Raw genomic sequence first — 18,438 nt, 5'->3', positions numbered from 1 at the left:
TGCGCGCCGGCGGGGGCTGCGCAGGAGGAGCGCTCCGCCCGGCTACAACGCTCCGCGAGCCGGCGCGGCAACACCTGTTCGCGGCAGCCAGGGCGGCACGCGAGCTCCCGGTCGTGGCTCTCCTCGCTCGCCGCTCGCCACCCGTCCTAAGCCAATGGACATCTGCCGAGCCTCTGGAGAATTCTGGATACTAGCTTTGGACGCCTAAAGTTTTTTTTTCTTTTTGTTTTTTTTAATAATTATTATTATTTCTGGAGGGGGGACCAGGAGGGGAGATTTTGTCGCCGCCGCCAACGTGAGATATTTTTTTCCCCTTGAAGGATTCATGCTGATGTCTGCAGAGTCGGTTAGAGTAAAAACAGCGCATGCCTTCCTGGAGTCGGGATCCGTAAATTCTGACGTAGCCCGTGCATCTTAAAATCCCTATAATAACGCCTAGGCATTTAAGTTGCTATGGTCATTCTGATCTCAAACCAAATGGAGAAACTACGGATTTTTTTTCCTTATTACGGTCGGATGGGATGAAGACCTTCCTGCCTGCTAAGAGCTGGGGATCTATCTATAGAGATACATAGATATGTTTATCAATATGTCAGTGTGTGAGTATAAAGTGGTGGTTTCTTAGACTATCAGTGGTTTGACCTTGAACCTGTGCCAGTGAAACAGATTACTTTTATTTATGCATTTAATGGATTGAAGAAAAGAACCTTTTTTTTTTTTTTTCTCTCTCTGCAACTGCAGTAAGGGAGGGGAGTTGGATATACCTCGCCTAATTATCTTCTGGGTTGATACCGTCATTATTGTTTATTCTTGTGCTCCAAAAGCCGAGTCCTCTGATGGCTCCCTTAGGTGAAGTTGGGAACTATTTCGGTGTGCAGGATGCGGTACCGTTTGGGAATGTGCCCGTGTTGCCGGTGGACAGTCCGGTTTTGTTAAGTGACCACCTGGGTCAGTCCGAAGCAGGGGGGCTTCCCAGGGGACCCGCAGTCACGGACTTGGATCATTTAAAGGGGATTCTCAGGCGGAGGCAGCTATACTGCAGGACTGGATTTCACTTAGAAATCTTCCCCAATGGTACTATCCAGGGAACCAGGAAAGACCACAGCCGATTTGGTAGGTATACCATTAACCCTTTAGTGTCCGGGCGATGACATGTTCGGGTTATAACTACCAAGAAGGTGGTGGCCGGGCGGGGGATGCGGGAAAGGATCTGTCCCTCTGTCTCTGTGTTTCCATCTAAAAAAAAAAAAAAAAAAAAAAAAAAAAGAAGAAAAAGCCTCGGGAAAAGCCTCGGGAATTGCAGGTCTGCCTCTGGCACTGATGCAAGTCTACATTGAAAGGCAGCCCCCTCTCCCCGACTTTTTTTGAAAAGAGGGCATGATTTATAAATATAACAAAAGTCTGTAGTTATTTTGCATCAGATACTCGGGAAGATCGGGTTTAGGAAGTTTCTTTTGAATGGACTGATTCCACGAGTTTAAAGCTTTAATCATTAACTACTGAGAACTTGAAAATGCCTTTTGCTCAAAGCAGTGGTTATCATCTTGTGCCCCAATGAAGTTTTTGCTCCTTCTCTTTTTCTTCTGATAAGTATACTGCTTCAATTGTAAATTAAGCGTATTGTTTATTCCCACCGCGAGGGTCTGAAAACCCCGAAGGCGAAGGTTGCTGACTGATTGTTCTGTTGGGAGGACTAAAGTCATATTTTAGACTCCAAGAGCAGCAGAGGCAGAGGCGCTGGGGGAAAATGACGGGAAGGGGCAGAACGCTCACCAGGGGCGTTTGTCCTTGCAGCTATCAAGTTATTACCTATGCTCCATATTTCTATAGTGTGTAGCCCTGTGTGGGTTTCCTGGGTGGCTCTCTGGTGTGAGTGTGCGCGCGCGTGCAAAAGCTGCGAGCTAATTTTAAAGGGCATTGCGAGGATTTCATTTCCCAAGGAGGGTACTTGTGACTCAGCATTGAGGGCTGCAGACCCGAGTGCTGGTGACTCTGCTCACTTTAAAGCCTGCACACACGTGCCTGCGGGGCTACCCTGAGCCCAGCAGCACAGTGTCAGCGAGCACAATACCGATGGAGGGACTCTAGGGTGTTTTCCTTACTTACTAAAAAGAAAGCGCCAGTTGGACAACCAGACTGTTGGAAGGAGTTAACTTCTCAGTGAACCCACCTGACAACACTTAAACTAGGTCGTAAAAAACAAAGTCCTGTGGTGATTTTTCTTCCTCATGCTTTAATGCCAGATGTTGAACACAGCCTAAACTATCTGTTTAGGCTCGTGGGGCTGTAGATGATGCCAGAAGGTGAGGAAGATTCAGGCCTGGGATGGGGATGGTCCCAGATACACGAGGCCCAGGATTTTCTCCCTTTGCTCACGGCCGATCCCAAGCCCCAGGCTGAACCTACTAGTGTGAATTTCTGGCAGTCTCCCCTCCCCGCTCAAAAGAGAAAAAGAAAGAAAGAAAGAAAAGGCAAAGCTGTAGCTCTCTGCTTTGCAATTATTCAGTTGAAATATAACTGCACTCCCCCCCCCCTTCGCTGAAATGAACTCAGCTCTGGTTGTTGCAAAGCGAAGACTAAACTTTACTAGAAGTGCTGTTCTATCTGGCCGCTTTAAGGGCTGCTACAGTGCCTAGCGTTCAGTGCCCGAACAACAGGCAGTGGGCGGCCGTGGGTGGGAGAGCCGAGTGTGTGCCGGGCCTCAGCGGGCACCCACTGGACGTCTGCACCGCGCAGGCTGATGGCTAGTGGCGTGGGCGGGCGGCCTAGGTGCGCTGGGCGGGGGGAGCCCCAATCCTCCCGCGCTCCCAGCCGGCAGGTGCCGTGTCTGCAACCCGGGCCCCCCGGCGCACTCGGCGGCCGCCGGGCCAGCTCCGCGCGGTCCTAAATACGCTCCGTTTCCGTCCTCCTTTCTACCCGGCTGGAGTGCGCCCTTCGGTGCTGCAGGGACTCCTTGTGTCCGGGGGCGACGGGCAGGGGCTGACACACTTCAGGCCGTGTTTGGGGAATGAGATTTTTTTTTTTTGCCAAAGTTTAGTCCCTTCGCTTTCTCTTTGTGTGCGAGTGTGGGTCCAGCGGGGCTGACAGCCGCCGCCCCGGGCAGCGCGGTCGTTTGTGGTGTGGGAACCGCCGGAGGCGCGCACCGCGGCGGGAGAGTTGGTGGCGGGGACGGAGGACTGGCCGTAGGTCGTACCCCTGACCTCCCCCGTGCCATCTCGGACCCATCTCCCTCATCTGAAGCACGCAGTCAGGTCTCGGAGAGTCGGTGGCTCCGCTGTGCCCGGGAGGTGGGTCAGGGGCCCTGGCCGACAAGGCCGGAGCCACAGGGGAAGGTGTGGTGGTGGTGGTGGGGGGGACAAAGGGCCGCGGAGGCGGGCGGAGGGGGCGGTGAGCTATTGTTAACGGTGTTCCGGGAGCAGGGCTCGCGGCTCGCGGGCCTGCGTCTCAGCCCCCAGGCTTGGGCCCCGGCCTCTGGGCGGGGGGTGGGTGGGGGAGCGCGGCGGGGTACACCGCTGCAAGGCCGGGGCAGCTTCATTGTGTACATTAGCCGAGCCCTGCCTTTGAGAGAGCACCTCGGAACCCCGGCGCAGCCCGACTGGGCCCCGGCGTGGAGAGATTATGGGATGTTCCAGCTGGGGTTCCTCCACGTCCCCACCCCCCATGAGATTCTTCTTCTTCTTTTTTTTAAACGCAGTCACCTTTAGGGTAGGACGTTTGCTAAATGCAGTCGAGTTATTAGAAATCCAGTAAGTGCCACAGGGGAGAGTGAGGATTCAGGGGTGGAATTGTGGGGACCACGAGGGCGGAGAGAGCCCGAGAGGCGAGTTCTGGGGTCAGCGGACAAGGACTGCTGGCACAGCAGCTGAACAGAGATCATAAAACAAAAACTAGACGTCGTCACCCTCTCCCCCACCCCCAATCCTGGAGGTTGGAGAAAGGTGTCGCCAAGGAAGTGACATCTCTAGTCTTTCGACTCACTAGGCACTGTTGGCTGGGTCGGTAGGGGCAGTGCGGGTGGGAGGGGACTAGAGCCCTGGCCAGGGTTGGGGGGGGAGGGTCGCCGAGCAGGCGAGCTCAGGGGTCGGCCGGGAGCTGGCTGCGGGGAAGGGCGCGCCTGGCGCTCCGCTGTACCACTCACCCTCTTTTGGATGGAGCTGAGTGGGTGGCTGTGCGCAGTGGGGGTGGGGAAGGAGGGTGAGGCAGGAGGGTTATTTAAGTCTTTCATCCGGTTGCAGAGAGAAGCGGCCCCCGGGGTGACAGCAGTGCCGCGGTCTCCCGCTGCTACCGCTGCGGCAGGTCCCAATATTAGCAACCTTTGCAGCGAGGTGCGAGTGCCGGGAGCCTCCTACCCTAGCTTTCCCAGCCCCGCCCGGAAGGAGGGCTGGGCTCGTGGGCGCTAGGACCCGGCCGGCAGTGCGAGGGGAGGGCCGCGGAGCCAGCGGGCTCCGGCAGGGGGCCGGGGGTCTGCGGCAGCTCGCCACACCTGGCGCTCCAGCTAGCTCCCCGCAGCCTCTCCTTCTGCCCTCCTCCCTCCCTCATCTGCAGCCTCCCTCTCCTCATCCCGACTCCCTTCAGGGGATTTTGTCTCACCCTGTTTCTCTTCTGATTCTCTAGAAAAGAGTAGCTGCAGTGGGGGTAGCTTTACACCTTGATTAAAATAGAAGGTGCATTTCTACGTGCAATGAACCGGCAGAAGGAAACGTGCTGGAAAGATGATTTTTGCCACCCCCATGCAGCCGCCGGTGACTGCAGCTGCTGGCAAGCTTGGCGGTGACACAGCAGCGGCAGTGCAGGGGACGTGGGGGCGGGGCAGGAGCTGCGGCAGTGACAACTTAGGTGGGACCTTGAGAGAGCCCTTTGTTTTTTCCTTTGGGGGTGGTGGTGTGGAGATAAGGTTGAGCATGGAGAAAAGGAAGGAGGAATTGTATTTCTGGGTAGTAGGCTGGGGGAGCGAGAGGTTTCATTTCATACATACACACACACACACATATATATATATATTTTTTTTTTTCTTTTTAAAGTACTTGCTAGACAGAAAAAAGCGAGCAGAAAATCAATTGAGGAAATGGTAATGCAGAATAATAAAAGAGTGAGCGTTGGTCCTGATCCGCTATTTAACTTGGCACAAGGAAGCCTGAGTGGATTGACCGCCTGACTTTGTGGGACGATGGCATGCTCTCTGCAGTCTGCCCTTTGGCCTGGAGTGGTGGCTCTAAAAGGCTGGACTTCATCAGGACCCCAGACAAGCATGACCTGGGGCTTCCTGTTCAATATCTCACTAAGGGAAAGACTTCCTATTTAAGGTGTTATTTTCTGGATTGGTTCAGATTCTTGAAAAATTGGAGTTGTAAACTCCCCTTTAGTCAGTCATTTCCTAAGGAAACTCTGAGATTTCCTCAGGTTGCTACAGACTCGGACTTACTCTGTCCCAGGCTTTGAGATGATTGATTTGGCAGCCCTGGTGTGGGATTCTCTGGGTGAGCAAGGAGCTCTGTAGGGAGGGGGTTTAACCTGTTTTCGAAAGCTTCATGTCATGCCTCTCTCCACAGTCTGCATACATTTTGTCCTCTAAAGAATGCAGCTCTGTTAAGTGTTGGGGGCTTTTAGGCTAGAGGGTTGTTTAGCATGGGCCAGAGTGGAGCCGCTTCTGCCTGTCCTCCCATTTGCCATGGCTAGTCTTATTGTGGCCCTGGAAGGTGAGGCTCAGTGCAGAGGGGCTCTTGGGAGCTGGGCCAGCTTTGGGTTAATGGTCCATTTGAACAGAGCTCTGGGCTGACCAGTAATACCTAGCAAGTCTGGAGCAAGGATTGAGTCTGGTGTGGTCATTTTCCTAAAGTAGTCCCAGGAACTGTCGTGGCCTCTTGTGGACCAGAGATGATGTCAGACCCCATCAGACCCCCTTGGGCCCAGCGAGCACATCCTCAAAGGAACTGTTGGCTGCTGTGAAAGAGAAGAGCCAAATGCCACTAGCCACTGACCCTGTGCTTCCCCTGTCACTCCATCACTACCCATGACGGTGGCCCTTCTGAATTGAGGATGTCTTGGTTGTGTCTGCTGAAGAGGAGAAACAGCCCACCATGGCACACACGTGAGGGTCACAGTTTTAACATCAGGCACAAGTCCACCATTCCCTCCCTCCCTCTCTTCCAGTCTTCTTTCTTCTCTTCCTTGCCCTTCCCTTCCTCTCCTGTTGCTCATTAAACATTGAAATGTTTCTACACCGAAGACTTCTCCTAGGTTGCTATGGATGCATCAGCCCTCTGTACTGCACACTCACGCAAACAGATAACGTGGGGAGTGGGCTGTACCCGAATGAGTATGGTTGAAAGCACTTGCTTGGCTCAGGCCCAGAGAGAGGTTCGTTGACTTGGTGGAGGTTATGGAGTTTCTTGTGGACAAGATGGTACCAGGAATGTTAAGGATTCCAATCTGGGCGTTGGGGATCTTGTTGCCAGGCTGTCAGGTCTTTCTGACCTTACAACATTGGTGTTCTCTCTGTGTGTGGGGGGGGAATGCTGTGACTCACACGTTCAAGTGTTCTGCTTGCCCTTGGATCACTGAGGTGACCTCATAAAAGGCTGGGCTGTTCTTTTGAGGTCCCTGTTTTTCAAGGAGCTACAGAGATCTGGACGGTGGTGTGAGATGATGAAATCTTTCCCACCTGGGGTACTACATAGGTAGTTCCGTTTCCCGGGGAGAGCCCCTCAGAAACTGGTCTCACTTTCAGGAGGCCCCCTCTGACTCCCCTTCCCAAACCTGAGTGGCCGTACCCTAAGCCTCTCCTTCTCACTGCCTTCACCACATTGTTATATTTATCTATTTGTCTTTCCTTCCACTAGATGATAAGCTCTTTGAGGATATAGGGCTTAGGCTGTATTTTATTCATCTTTGTATATTTAACAAATGGCATGTTTCTTGGCTTATAATGGTCACTCAATAATAATTTGTTGATCAAATAGGTCAGTGCATATGAATTAACAGCTGTCTTGTTGATGCCAGAAAAAGAAACAAGATAGGTATCTTAACACTTTCATTTCTAAAGTATATAATAATAATTTCAGTACTTAAGTCGTTTAATAGACGTTAACTCTGTGCACATAAAAAATTTGGGTAAATGTCTACATACATAGGAGATGCCCATCTTCCCAAATTTGGCATGATGAGAGAGCACAGTCCCAGGAACTTACCTGCTCTTCATTGTCTCTGCTACTTCTAGTCCTGCTCATTGGGTCTGTGGAATCTGATCTAGGTAACATCTTCTAGTCACCAGTAAGGGAATGACTATATAAAAATGGTACAGAAATCACGGACACATGAAAAAAAGGTAAAAACAGTGATAAGAGGTACATAATCAATAAGGATTTAGGCTTTGATGTCTGATTGCTTGGGGCAAGTTACTTAACATTTTTAAACCTCAATGTCCCCATTTGTGAGCTGGAGATGAACATATTGTAATGCTGAGAGTTATTCTGAGGATTGAGTGAAAGAAGGCCTCTCGTTTGGCACAGACTAAATGCTCAAGTGTTCAAGCTATTACAATGGTCATTGTTGTGGTTTACTGATAGTCTTCTTGCTGTTCTAAAGACAAGCTAGTCAGATGGTTTTGTAAGATCGCACACACCCTGTGTTTTGGAGCCTGGTGGGTGATGATGATGATGAATATTCATGATTAGTTCTGCCTCCTCACTAGGAAAAAACCAAGAGGTCATCAAAGACCCTGTTGGAAGGTACAAGTGTCTTTTAGTTTTGTGATTAAACTCTTCCCCCTTGACATAAGATATTAAAGTGGTCAGACCTCAACCGGGGCAAAATGTGTCCTGTCATTTTATAAGGACAATTGGACATCGATGAATTCCTTACACTAATTTCAGAATCACTACGACCTATATTGTGGTGTGTTTTCAGGTAGCTAACAAGAGGTTCATATGCATATGGCTCCTAATGGTAATAAAATGCCACAATGTAAGTTATTTTTTAATCATAAGAATTGAAAATAGTACAATGAAATGAAATAATTGCATCAGTAAGGGAGGGCCTCTCACATGAAATGAATCTCATGGAGGTATTTCCTTATTTATCTTCCCATTTGCTTTGTGAGGTAGGGAAGGCTCGTAATAAACTAGCTGCTTTTAGACGCATCTTCTGATACAGAGTAGCAGATTATCAGATCCCAAATGCAATTTGTAATTTTCCTTTATATTTTTTTCTATACACTATTTCCCATTTTATGAAAATAGTTTTGCATATCCAGATAGATATTCTATAAAATGTAAACACAAGATATTTGTTATATTTTGTGCTTATCAAAGAATTAAGAATACCCCTTTGTAAGAAATCTCTCTTCTTTTTTTACATTGCCTTGAAATCCTTTGCTTCCTCAGATTTATGTAGTGCATGTCTTCTTTCGATTGCCACACAGTCTACTTTGTGAGAGTTGCAAAATTAATTGTTTAAAAATCCATGTAAGTGCTTTTTTATTAGTCACATGAGACTACCTATAGCATACTTTTATCCTTAGTTTTTTCCTAAACTCTTAACTATAAGTGAATTTTTCAATATTTAAAGATACTTTTAAAATAAGAACTTAGTATTTGGTAAGTGTTAACTCAAGGTCTACACAAAGTGTAGCACTTTATAACAAACTTGAGCAAGTGGCTCAGCACAAGTAATACTAGCATTGTCCCAAATATACAGGTGGGTAATCATCTTAAAACAACAATATGGTTAGGGAAATTAAAGCTGCTGTTGTATGGCCATAAAATTCTGGATTCATACCCAGCTTAGGTGTTATTATTCTTAGTGAGGTAAGCAAGGGGAAAGAAGGGGGGAGAAAAGAAGATCATTATGTTCGTTTGATTTTGAGATATAGTCTTCCATGCCTATTTTATTTTTATTTTTTTATTTTTTTAAAGATTTTATTTGAGAGAGAATGAGATAGAGAGAGCATATGAGAGGGGGGAGGGTCAGAGGGAGAAGCAGACTCCCTGCTGAGCAGGGAGCCCGATGTGGGACTCGATCCCGGGACTCCAGGATCATGACCTGAGCCGAAGGCAGTCACTTAACCAACTGAGCCACCCAGGTGCCCCATGCCTATTTTAAATCAAGAGGATTTTTGGTATCAGTATTCCCCCCCCACCTCCAGAATATTATGTTATCTTAATTGCTTAACTAGCTCTTTGAGGCTTAGATAAGTACAGTAAAAATCCATACTTTGTGTAAGCAGAAATATTTGGGATATATGTAGGCTATTTTAATTTTCCAGATGGAGCTCAATAAAGTTATACAATAACTTTAACTTGGTTTATTGTTCCATATAAACTAATCAGGTCTTTGGTTAGCACCTGGTACTCTTGTTTTAAGGGACAGAAGACCATTCTCTGAATAGAATGTTTTCCAATATACGCCCATACACAAATACTTGATTTCATATTTACAAAGTGGGAGTAAGTTGTTTTTCTCTTAAATTATACTCTTGTAAGGTTGATTAGGAGATGTATTTTGGCTTATCTGTCATATCACTTCTTAGGGTATCTATAAATAGTAGCTTTTTCATTTTTAAAATGTTTTGTTCTGTGTTGTGTTGGTAAGTATTTTTGTATCATTATTATAAGATAGAGTTTAGCTGAAAAATCAGTTCTTTTGGAAGTGGTTTTAAGAGAAGAAACTTCTTTAATGAGTGTGAGATTATCCAAGTTGGGAACTGGGCTCAGTGTCCTCCTAAAAAGTCCGAGGGATGCTGAGACTTAGGAATTGCTCTGTGCTCTGACCTGTCTTTTGCCCTCTGCCATTTGTCTCATAGGCATTCTGGAATTTATCAGTATAGCAGTGGGCCTGGTCAGCATTCGAGGCGTGGACAGTGGACTCTACCTCGGGATGAATGAGAAGGGGGAGCTGTATGGATCAGTAAGTACTGGGAGAGACTTTGCCAATCCTTATGCTTCACATTTGATTTGAACTGCATTTTCTGTAGATTATAAATATCTAGAAATGAAACTGAGTCTGTTGGGAGAGAGTATAAGTTCTTGCTTTTTGAGAAAAACCATTTTGTTCTTATTTATAGATATCAGCCCTGGATCTTCACTAGACCAAAGTTTCTAAGAAAATGCTTTATTTATATGCCAAACCATTTTCATTATCAAGTAAATAAAAAATTCACAAGTGTGAAAAATCCCATATTTTGTATTGAATGGAAGTTATTTTTGAAATGAATTGAAATTATCTTCTCCTAAGCTTTGCAAAGCAGTGTAATTAAAACTAGAAATAGACAACTGTGCAGTGAGTATAAACCTCTTTCTTTGAGCTACATAAGACTTTCATTATGTAGAGAAGAGGGAGATGGAAATTATTGTCAGACATTCTTGTATGTGAATAAGAATATAAAAATATTATAATTATTTGCAAGTATTATGAGGTTTTTTTTTTTTCCTGTCTCACTTCCCATCTCTACTGGGTTGTAAGCTCCTTGAAGGAGGCAGTGAAGAAGTGTTTATTATAGCCTGGCAGGTGCCAAGTGCTTTTCCGTGTGCTCGGGGACAGCAGTGAATGACACAAAGTCCCCGCTTCTGCTTTGAGAGAAGGGGACTGACTTTACATCTTTGCTATCTCTTTACTTGTGCTAGCAGAGTTTCTAAACTACAGTGCATGCTACACCATAGGAACTTGATACATTTTTGCTAAATGTATGCGTGTGGATCATAGATTACTAGTTACTATATACTAATTTGAGTTTTCGACAAGAGGCTTATAGTGAAATCAACCTTTGGTTTTTCCTTGCCATTATTGGTGGCCAAATGAGAATTTAATTCACATTATCTACAAAGGAGAACATTGATTAGAATCTATAGGAAGTTGAAAATTAAAAGAAACTCAGAATGGGAAACTGAAATGAAGGGGATTTTCATATATAATTAGGAGAAACATTTTCTAGGTCTACGCCTTTCTTATCCACATATTAGTAAATATATATAATGTGTACACACATGCACACACGCAAGGGTTGGAATGGTATCAAATTTTTACTCAAACACTCCAGATGACAAGAAATGGCCTGTGTAATTTGAATATAGCACACACCATTTTTAATGGTGTAAGATTGGTTTTTCTGCCTTGGTAAAATTTGAATCTAGATTGGTTGATTTTGTTAGATATTTAAGTCTTGTTTAAAAAAGTGCTTCCTTGAGAGAATAGATTATTTTAAAATATGTTTTTAAGCATAGGATTGGGTTTAGCTTTTTAAACACAGTTTGTGGTTTAGATAAAGTTATTTACGGCCTAAATTATCTTTGTCAGCACTTTTAAGTGCAAAGATAGAAGGTATAAGGAAGCTTTCCATATTATTATTATTATTATTATATTATTATTATTATTATAGAGGGAGAGAGGGAGAGGGAGAGATCTTAAGCAGGCTCCACACCCAGCACAGAGCCCAGCCTCACGACCCTGAGATCATGACCTGAGCCAAAATCCAGAGTCAGATGCTTAGCCGACTGAGCCACCTAGGTGCCCCCGCTTTCACAGTTTTAAAACATAAAATGATGTTCTCCTTTTGTCACCCCCTCAGTTGTTTTCACTCTTAGGTATATGGAGATTTAATTTATGGATGAAATTAAGTTGGTCACAGTTGAACTTGATAAACTGCTTCTTGTGTGTAGGGCACAATCCAGCTTTTAGTGGGTGGAAGGTTCCATGGTTTATCATCATGGTTTCCAGACTTCTTTGATCACATACCACCACCAAAACAATTTTTTTTGAGTATGAATCTCAACAGTATATATTAAATTACTTAAAGATTCAATACATAAAATATAGTTCATAGAGATTATTTTATTTTATAAAACTTGTATTAAGGTAAACATTTTAAAAGTTTGTGACAAATGAGTTAACACGAATAGAGGCCATTTTTGTTCACCGTTCCATGGACCACCTTGCACACCCCTCTGCAGAGTACCCTCCCCCAGAGAGAGATGACCAGTCTTTCAGATGAAATCACCAGCATGACAGCCTCCCGCAGTTTCCTGGTTGACAAGGAGAGTGGTGGCCTCTATGTTTGCTGTCCAGCCGAGCCTCATCTCCCTGTCTGGACTCTTGCCGTGGCTTCTTGCTCATCTCTCCTCTCCTCTGGCTGCTCCCCTGCCTTTGTGTGCCCCCGTCTGCAGCACAGGCTGAGAACAGAGTGCAGGCTCTAGAAGATACCCTGAATGTAGACCCAATGAATATCAGTGACAGTCCTGCCTGAAATTGTGGCCAGGTGGCAGAAAGTTGGAGAACCCCATCTTGGCATGTTTTCTGGGAAGCCCGACTGCCTCGTGTAGGGCTTTTTGAGCACACAGAGTGTGGCTGGGAGGATGCCTCCCACCTCCACTGCTATGTGGCTGCAAAGCCACACAGCTTGCTGACAGCGCCACCATGGAACCCCAGCTAGGCAAAGGGGCGAGTCCGAGAAAAGGCCTCCATTTCCTCCTGTGCTTGAAAATGCACAGTTTCTCACATAAAGAGTATCTTCAGGCTTGGAAACTGCCCGGGGGAATGTATAATAAGGAGTGCTTTTCCAAATTGTGATTTCTTTTGTGGAAGAGTATCTCCCGCAGCTTCTCTGCATCCGGCTTCTCCCCTCTCCAGTCCATTCTCCACACTCACGGGAGAATCACCTTTCAAATCTCACATATGAGTGTCACTTCTCAGTGTGGATCCCTTCAAATCTTGCCTTTGAAGGCGAACGCCCGCGTGCTTTAGCCTAGCATTCAGGACTTTTCACCAACCACTTTGCTGCATCTGCCCGTGGTAGGGGCTCAATAAACACTTGTTGGATTGAAATGAACTAAGCATTGTTATTTATTTTGATGTTTCATGAAACACATGGGTGTGGACCTCACCGGGTCTGCTTGTGTTGTCAGGGGGTACTGAGAACTCCGCTGGTAGGGAGAATCCGCCTCTTCATTCCCATGCTGAGTTGGACAGTGGTATGCCATCCCTGGTGTGTCCCGCCCGAGGGGGCTGGGGCTGGGGCTGGAAAGAGGTAGTGTAGTGGCAAAAGCATGGCAAGGAGTCAGGAGACTTGTGCTCTCGTTCTGTGTTTGCCACTAGTGAGGTGCTGGGCCCTTGTTCTCCTCCTCTATGAGATGAATAGCTTGACTTCGATGTCTGGAGTGTCTTTTCCTAGTCTGGATCTCAAGAATTTATGCTTTGGATTTTTTAGGCTACTCCTGAGTCTTGTCTGCCTCATGCATGATGTTCTCTATGTACACAAAATGCTTACACATTGAGATCTTTTTGCCTCTAATGTACAGAGCTGGGAAGAAAGCTTTCTGGATAGCCAGATGGTCTTCCTTTTGGTTGTACCTAAGGCGGGAGAGGGGAATGGAGATGAGATCTGTGCTCCTCTGTGGCTAGGAATCACATTTTCCTTTGGGTTTGTGGTTATCATATCTGATGTGGCAGTGGACATGAGGAGTGACAAAAACATTACATTTTCATTGTGATGAGACTGGGAGAAGGAAAGAAAAGAAACAGGTGATAATTCTATTATTAAATACAGTTGACCCTTGATCAACATGTATTTGGACTGTGTGGGTACACTTCCAGGCAGGCGTTTTCTCTTTTCAGTAAATACAGTACAATACTATAAATGTATTTTCTCTTCCTTGTGATTTTCTTAACACTGTCTTTTCTCTAGCTAACTTTATTGTTAAGGCTATAGTATGTAACCCATATAATGTACAAAATATGTGTTAATTGTTTATGTTTTTGGTAAGACTTCCAGGCAATAGTAGGCTATCAGTAGTTCAGTTTGGGGGCAGTCAAAAGTTATAAGCAGATTTTTGACTGGGCAGGAGGTGAGTGCCCCTACCCCTGTGTTGCTCAAGGGTCAATTGTACACTAAAAATTGCAGCTTAAAGAATTTTTACCTATATGAAGTTGGGTAAAGCTCAGTACACTAAAGTGGGGAAGTTTCTAAACATTGGGGAAACCTTGAGAACACTTACCTTATTATGAAAGAAGGTAAATAGGAGATCTGGGGAAATAGCAGATTTCCCCTCAAAAAGTAAAGCAAAATATAGCAAATATTAATTTAAAATGTATTTTAGGATAAATTTTCTCTTTTCATCTGTGTAATTCTTTGGTTTCCAAGTTTATGTTCGGAATGTATCTAAAAAGCCAGAGGTGAAAGGGGTCATAGTTCTTCAGAAAAATGCACGGAATTCTGGTACCCTATTAGAATGTGGCAATAGGAAAAATACAATCGCTATTGTGTGTCATGATATGATTTCAGGACAACCTGAAAGATTCTGGCTCTGGGGTGGGGTTCAATTCTTGAATTCATGTGTTAATTCACCCAGGCATCAATTCCTTCGTTTGCTCCTTCATTCGTAAACATTTATACCCACTATGTGCCCAGCACTGTGCTGAGTGCATTACTGTGCAACAAAGATCCCAAAATCTGGTAGCAGGCATGTATTTATAAATAATTCAGTGCAGAGTGCTGTGTGCTTGTATTAGAGAAACACGCAAACATCTTGGGGGTCCAAAAGAGTGTTTAAGTAACTGCTTGAGGAAATTGGGTGGTAACATCTACACTGGATCTTGAGGGAGGAATAGGAGTCTCAGAAAAGGCAGGGCAGACAAGTTAGGGCACATGAGCTTTCAAATGTAAAGATTAGAGTATCCTGCCTGAGTCAGAGAGAGGGTGTTAGATCGTGCATGTGCGGGCACACACACACACACACACACACACACAGAAGATTATAGTTTATTAGAGTATTAGTTTACATTTGTCACTTTTGTTTGTATCAAGGAGACTAGAAGTAAGGCTTGGATAGTTACTTTTAGAGTCTTAATCTAATTTATCTGAATGTTATCAAGATACTTTATTTTTTTTAAAACATTTTTATTTATTTGTCGGAGAGAGAGAGCACACAAGCAGGGGGAAGGGCAGAGGGAGAAGCAGGCTCCCCACTGAGCAGGGAACCTGATGCAGGGCTCTATCCCAGGACCCTGGGATCATGGCCTAAGCTGAAGGCAGACGCTTAACCATTTGAGCCACCCAGGCGCCCCTGTTATCAAGATACTTTAAAGCATCAAGAGTAATTGACTGTAATAAATATCTCTTTTAAAAAGAATGCCATGAAAAAAATTAATCTCCTTTAAGAAGCTTGCATTTAATGAAAGATATTTTACCTTTTCATTAAAAAAGGTAGCACAATCATTAAAATTGTAATGATACAGGAAAGTAGAGCATAGAATCTGTAAAAGTGATACAAAAGGATGATGTGCAGATTTTGGGTTTGTATCCCTTTTATAGCACTTACTTTTTTCTGTCCAGAATTTTAATTCCTGTTGGTCTTTTCCACTAGATTAAATTTCTAGGAGTCGGATTCTCTGTCTTTATAATCTTTCTGTTTTTTAAAGGCCCAGCAGTACACGTTCAGTGCAGTTGGCATATGGTCAGTGTTTGCTGAACTGGCTCTTCAGCCTGTCACGACCCACATAGATGCAGAGCCTCACTGAATTTGGGCACTGTGGTTGATAGCACTACCTAGTATGTGGTTGTCCTCTTACAGGGTCCTCTTCTTCCTTATTTAAAGATCCAGACTTTGTAGATGACAGAGTGACTCATGCCTAGTTCTTGCAGCCCTCAGACCAGTGCTTTGGAACCTGACCATCATCCTGATGGAGATGCTTATAAAACATGTATTTCCTAGTAGATTTGGTTGTTATGTTTCTAGAGACACAATTGGGCCCTGGTTTATATGAATCCATGTAATAACTGGGTGTGATGGATTTTTGACTGTGTTTCCTATGCACATGAACTTAAAAAAAAATACATTGGTCAGGGCAGTTGTCTCTACTGGGTTAGGGGTATATGAGTCAAAGAATTTCCCTTGCAAGGTGTCTCCATGGTATGGGGTAGAGGGGGGCCTATAGATCTACCTGTCGCAGAATGAAGGAATATATCAATCTCTCTATTTTCTTAAAAAGATTTTATTTATTTATGAAAGAGAGAGGGAGCAAGTGAGAGCACAAACAAGGGGAATGGCAGTGGGAGAGGGAGAAGCAGACTCCCCGCTGAGCAAGGAGCCCGATGTGGGGCTCGATCCCAGGACCATGAGATCACGACCTGAGCAGAAGGTAGACATTTAACCAACTGAGCCACCCAGGTGCCCCTATAAATCTCTTTAAGAGGAAAACATAAAATCTCTGAGATCCTTAGAAACACATACTGATTTAAATGATCATGACTATGTCATTTGAATATGAACCAACACAAATTTTTATTTTATTTTATTTTATTTTATTTTATTTTATTTTATTTTATTATGTTATGTTAGTCACCATACAGTACATTATTAGTTTTTGATGTAGTGTTCCATGATTCATTCCAACACGAACTTCTCATACTTCTTTAGCAACTCCAATTCGAAACATATTAATGTTAAAATTTGCACTAACCTCTAAGACCAATAAAATCCAGATTGGCATGATTGAGTTAGTGTGATGGAAGATGGTATATGACTGAGGCTAAGATGCTGCTTCACTGTCCGTGTGGCCCTAAAGCTTTTTTTTGAGCTGAGCACACCTGTTCCTTTGAGCACCTGAGGAAGACAGTTGTGCCCCTAACCCTCAAGTCTTCCTATTCTAATTCCTGGGAGACCAGATGATGTGCTAGGTATGTCTTTCTCTTTTCTTATTAGCCCTGGTGGTGAAAGTAGCACTAATTAGCACTACTTAGCACAAATACGTTCTTGGGTGGCAGTATACAGTTACAAGTGGTCATCTGGGGGGGGCCAGAATAGCCTTAAAACAATCCCTTTTTCATGAAATGAAAAGACCAAGTGAAGACAAAGGACCTAATTTGGAGGGCTGCAGTGCTCTCTAAATTAGGTTCTTTGTCTTCCGGGGGTCTGTAGATGCCAGTTTTGAAAATATCCCATCACAGTAGGTGTGAAGTCCAGCAAGGAGGCTTAGGGGTATGCTGGAGAGGCAGCTTGAGCCTGGCAGTGTATCAGAGACCTTCTTGTCTCCATCGGGCATCCTGCATTAACAATTGTGAGCAACTTTTGAACGAGCAGAATAAACTAGTGTGTTTGTGGAACAGGATATCGTACCAAAGGCAAGGCACCACTAGACTTAGCAATTTGTCACTGTGGTTTGTCAGTTCAGATTACTTTGATGATAGATGTTTAGGCATGTCCTGTAGATAGTCTCCAAAGAATGTAATTCATATAAAGGAAATGAAAAGGGTCATTTGTTTAGTAATCTACTTGACAGCAGTATGCTATGGAAATAGGTGGTTTTAAACAGATGTTTTGGGAAATAGAGCATTACCTTATACTGCATATGTACGTTGCCAGTTTTCAAAGGATCGAGTAATAATTCTTTGATGATAAAGAGGGCAGCTCCTCAGAAGAGCATCTTCTATATTATTTGATTTAGTTCATACACTGTCCTTGTTTTAGAGATGGGGAGAGTGAGGGTTTAGTGGCTTAGTGGCTTACTCAGGGTCACATAGATAGTGACAAATTACGATTTGAATGTAGGTGAATGAATAAACTTTGTTCAAAACATATGCATAAGAGTTGCCATCCATTTTTGTGAATACAAAATAATTTTACCAGAATTAACCATGTATTTGTTAGAGAAGGATTTAGTATTTCCTTTATAGATATGATTTTGGAACAGTTTTTTTTTTCTTTCTAGTAGCCTAGTTTTTATTTTGTGGTTGGTTTGTTTCCTTAGCATCTGTACCAATGGCCATTAATTCATGGAAAATCATCTTTTAACAAATGTATCTATTTGTTTATTTAATTTTAGTTAAGTATATGTTGTTTAGTGGATTAGCTTTACTGATTTACTGAGACATGTTTAAAACATCCCACATTAGTAATGACCAAAGTCACAGAACACAGGTCTGGAGACAAAGGCCTTGGAAAGGACTTGGTTTTAATCATTAATAGCTCAGGAGATTGCTCTCATCTCGTCTGGAGGAGGATGGTCCTGGGTACCAGGCAACATGCTCAGCAGTGGTCTTTGTTCAGGCTCAGGAGTCTTGGAGTAGAATCTTCCTCGTGACAGGTGCAGGCTTCACACAAGATCCCTTCTGTTTCCTGCCCTTGGTTTTAGTCATATTCCCTGCTCCACACTGCTGCCTTTGCAGAAGCTCTGTGGCCTTAGTGTCTGCCCAAGAAGTCTGATGAGGAAGGCTTGAGGGTGTGGCCGTTTCTTGGGGCAGAGTCTCCCCTGGCACCTAGTTCTTCTGTGTCCCTACTAGAATTCCATTTCATAAAGAGTAGCTCCATGGAGGCAGGGACTTGCTTACTTTTGTTTCCTATGGAACTGCCAGTACTTAAAACAGTGTCTTGCATGCAGTTGGCACTTATTACATGTTGCAAGTATGAATATATTGTCAGTGGGATCCCAAATCACTTGTTTGTTTGTTTGTTT

At 44.5% G+C, this 18,438-nt stretch overlaps 1 protein-coding gene across 1 annotated transcript in view; it reads left to right on the top strand.

Moving 5' to 3' along the window:
* The first annotated feature begins 52 nt into the window (after window positions 1–52).
* Window positions 53–18,438, top strand: part of FGF9 (fibroblast growth factor 9) — a 30,632-nt gene continuing 12,246 nt past the window's right edge. The window contains exons 1-2 of the mRNA XM_025874696.2: window positions 53–1,113; window positions 9,800–9,903. Coding sequence (XP_025730481.1) covers window positions 837–1,113; window positions 9,800–9,903 — 381 coding nt within the window. The 5' untranslated portion in view covers window positions 53–836. The remainder of the gene's footprint in view (window positions 1,114–9,799; window positions 9,904–18,438) is intronic.

Source organism: Callorhinus ursinus, unplaced genomic scaffold (genome assembly GCF_003265705.2).
Source record: "Callorhinus ursinus isolate GAN/ISIS: 27379988/994484 unplaced genomic scaffold, GSC_fseal_2.0 scaffold7, whole genome shotgun sequence".
NCBI lineage: Eukaryota > Metazoa > Chordata > Mammalia > Carnivora > Otariidae > Callorhinus > Callorhinus ursinus.
Note: the sequence above shows the minus strand (reverse complement) of the source record. Positions and strands in the feature narration are given on the sequence as shown.